General features: G+C 39.1%; 1 protein-coding gene across 1 annotated transcript; it reads right to left on the reverse strand.

Moving 5' to 3' along the window:
- Window positions 1-576: 576 nt before the first annotated feature.
- LOC110942134 (glutathione S-transferase T3-like) lies at window positions 577-2,229 on the reverse strand. Its single transcript, XM_022183859.2, has 2 exons — window positions 1,732-2,229; window positions 577-1,350 (listed from the first exon to the last, which is right to left on the reverse strand). The coding sequence occupies exons 1-2, from the start codon at window positions 2,198-2,200 to the stop codon at window positions 617-619; spliced, it is 1,203 nt and encodes a 400-aa protein (XP_022039551.1). The 5' UTR covers window positions 2,201-2,229; the 3' UTR covers window positions 577-616.
- Window positions 2,230-3,129: the final 900 nt, after the last annotated feature.

The raw sequence follows: 3,129 nt of genomic DNA on the forward strand, positions 1-3,129 counted from the left end.
TATGTGTGATCGGTTTGATTTGTATGACAATTTGTGATTTTCTTTCTCTGGTTTTTCGATACTATTACTTAATCAATGGATCACATTGTCTGAATTGTAACAGATTTTTATTTTTGTTTTGTTAAATAGATGCTAAAAAAAGTATAGTCCTCCTTATGTTGGTTAAAGCTATTAGTCTTTTATTTGGAATAGCTTATGTCTATATTTCCTTTGGGTATCTAGTTCAAACACTTGCTTCTTTTATTTGGAATAGCTTACTTGACACTCCACATGTGGCAAGATGGATGGTTTGAGTTATGTTCAACACGGGTTCACGGGTCAAAATGGTGAACTATTAGACCATGTGTAGTCATAAAGCTCTCAAAGGGGCGTTATGCGCCATGTGGCATGCCACGTCAGCAAAGGGGCTTTATGGGGCTTTATGCAATTTGGGGCCGTAGTCATAAAGCCCCTGTGTAATCATTACTCTTTTTTCATTTTTAATTTTTTAATTCATTTTGTAAGTTTTTTAAAAATAAAATTCATTTCATTAAATAAAAAAAAGTACAATAAAATAAAAAAAAAACATGAAACTAGAAAAAAAAACATTAAACTAGCATAAAAAAAAATTACACAATCAAAGATTATATTTTTTTTCAATCCGCTCCTTTTGAGCCAACGCCATTTTCAAAGCTTTTCCCGTTAAGTGGTCATGCGGTTTGGAGTAGAAGTCAAAGTCGTTAGCCCATTGTCGATCCCGCATAATCTCCGTAACTTTTTCGTTCTCCTCCAAACGTTTGTTACCGAGTTCGTGTATGTCTTGAAGCCGCTTGTTTATCTCCGAAAATGCGTGACTCATATCCGTTCCCATAGACATCGACGAGGACTCGGGTTTTTTCGCCCGGCTTTTTCTTCCGGGCGGTCTTGGTAGCTCCTCCACCGGCTCGTCATCCGGAATATCCTCGTCCAAGCCGATGTTTCGAGCGTCGGAGGTTGGCGTTTCGGGTTCACCGGACTCGTTTGTTTTGGACCTCTTTGATGGCCGTGTATTTCCCGAACGACCACTAGGAGTAGTTACGACGGCCCATTTGGGGCTATGGCGAAGGATTTGCCAACACTTCATGTACGGGAAATGGCCATTAGCCTCCGTATACTCGACCAATGCCTCTTGCGTAATGTCTTCATCGCTACTTCCACTTTTCCATCCGGAATACAAGCGTTGGTACACGGTTTGAAAGTTTGTGCACCTCTTGTTTATATCGGTCCACTTCCCCGATATAGAGTCCGGTAGGCGGTATTCTCCCCTACCCATGAGCTCGAAAAAGATTTCTCGTACTCGGTTCCAAAATACGGTTTTACTTTGATTGTTTGCTACACACAAAACAATATTAAATGTTAGCTCAAAATATAAAAAATAAAATCTGGAAATAATAAAAAACAGAAAAAAAATAAAAAACAGAAAGTAAATAAAAACAGAAAATAAAACTGGAAATAAAAAAAAAACAGAAAAAAAAACATAAAATAATAAACATAAAATAATAAAACAGAAAATAAAATTTAAAAACAGAAAAAAAAAACATAAAATAATAAACATAAAATAATAAAACACAAAATAAAAAAAAAAACTGAAAATAAAAAAAAACAGAAAAAAATTTAAAAACAGAAAATAAATAACCGAAAATAAAAAAAACAGAAAAAAAAATATAAAAACAGAAAAAAAAATATAAAAACAGAAAAAAAAAATAAACATACCTATGACCGGGTCCTCCGAAACATCGATGAAAGCGCGGGTTAACGCATACTCCTCTTCGGGCTCCCACGTTTGCACATTTTTTTTCGTTCGGGTGTTGGTTTCAACTTTCTTTTTATGTGCCCGTTTTGCTTTTCCTTTTCCTTTTTGCGTCTCCGGTTGCGTATCCGGTACCTCGGGTTGCGTCTCCGGAACAACATCGGGTTCGTGTAGTGGGGAGCCGAACGCTTGAGCCGACCCAAACGCTTGAGACGACCCCATCCCATCCATGTTTTGACTTGGGTTCCACCCGTAGAGATTAGGGTCCCATGATAGCGGTTGGTTCAAAAGATTCATGAACCCGGGACTTTGTTGATTGTAGTCGAGAAAACCGGAGCCGAAAGGATTGGGTCTAGTGGGAACCGGTGCCACGGGACGAGTAGGATTGCCACTAGATCGCGGAGGAATGAAGCCCCGGTTGAATGGATTCATTGTATAAAATATGAAGAATTGTAAAAAAATTTGGGATAGATGAGAGTTTGAGAGTTTGAATGTGTGTGGTAAAAAAATAAAGAAATGAGATTGATTTTAAAGGAAAGTTGAAAAATAAATTGAATTTTTTTTTTTTTTTTAATGAAAATGACCGTTGTAACGGTCAAAAAAATTCAAAACACATTCCATCGCGCCGCTATGTTTATCGCGCTGGCCAAAATTTTTCGAACATGGCGCCAGGGGGGGCGGTGTTCGCGGCGCTATACGGGCGCTATAGCCCCTTCTGGCGCCCCACTACGTATTGCCTTAGACCATGTGTAGTGGTAGCAATTTATAATGCCCCCACCATGGGGCATTATATGACATGTGGCATCCTAGTCACACTTGGGCATTATAACAAAAGTGGTGTAGTGGGCATAATGCCCTATAATGCCCTACCAATCATTAAAAAAAAAAAAAAAAAAAAAAAAAAAAAAAAAACTATTTTCTCATTGGCTAGTCAAACCCATTCAAACCTTCCACAATTCATTTAGGCGTTTTCATTAAAACGCCAAACCCATTTTTCTTTGCCCTATAATGCCCTATGTAATGGAGAAGGGGGCGTTTCTTTTGCCCTATAATGCCCCATAATGCCCCACTACACATGGTCTTAGGATGGGCTAAAACGGGCCTGTCTAGTTAACCCACAATCGGCTTAAGCTTATATATAGAGATGGGCATAATCGGGTATTTTTAATACCCGGAACCGGGTACTACCCGTACCCGGGTACTGATAACAGTGAGTGGAACCGGGTACACTGAAGAACCGGGTCCGGGTTGAACCCGGGTAGAAGTCAAAAAAAGTGTAACCAATGTAACCGGTTACGGGTATTGTCGAACCGGGTTCGGGTATTGTTTGGAACCGGGTATGTCGGGTACTGTCAGGAACC

This window comes from Helianthus annuus, chromosome 11 (genome assembly GCF_002127325.2).
Source record: "Helianthus annuus cultivar XRQ/B chromosome 11, HanXRQr2.0-SUNRISE, whole genome shotgun sequence".
NCBI lineage: Eukaryota > Viridiplantae > Streptophyta > Magnoliopsida > Asterales > Asteraceae > Helianthus > Helianthus annuus.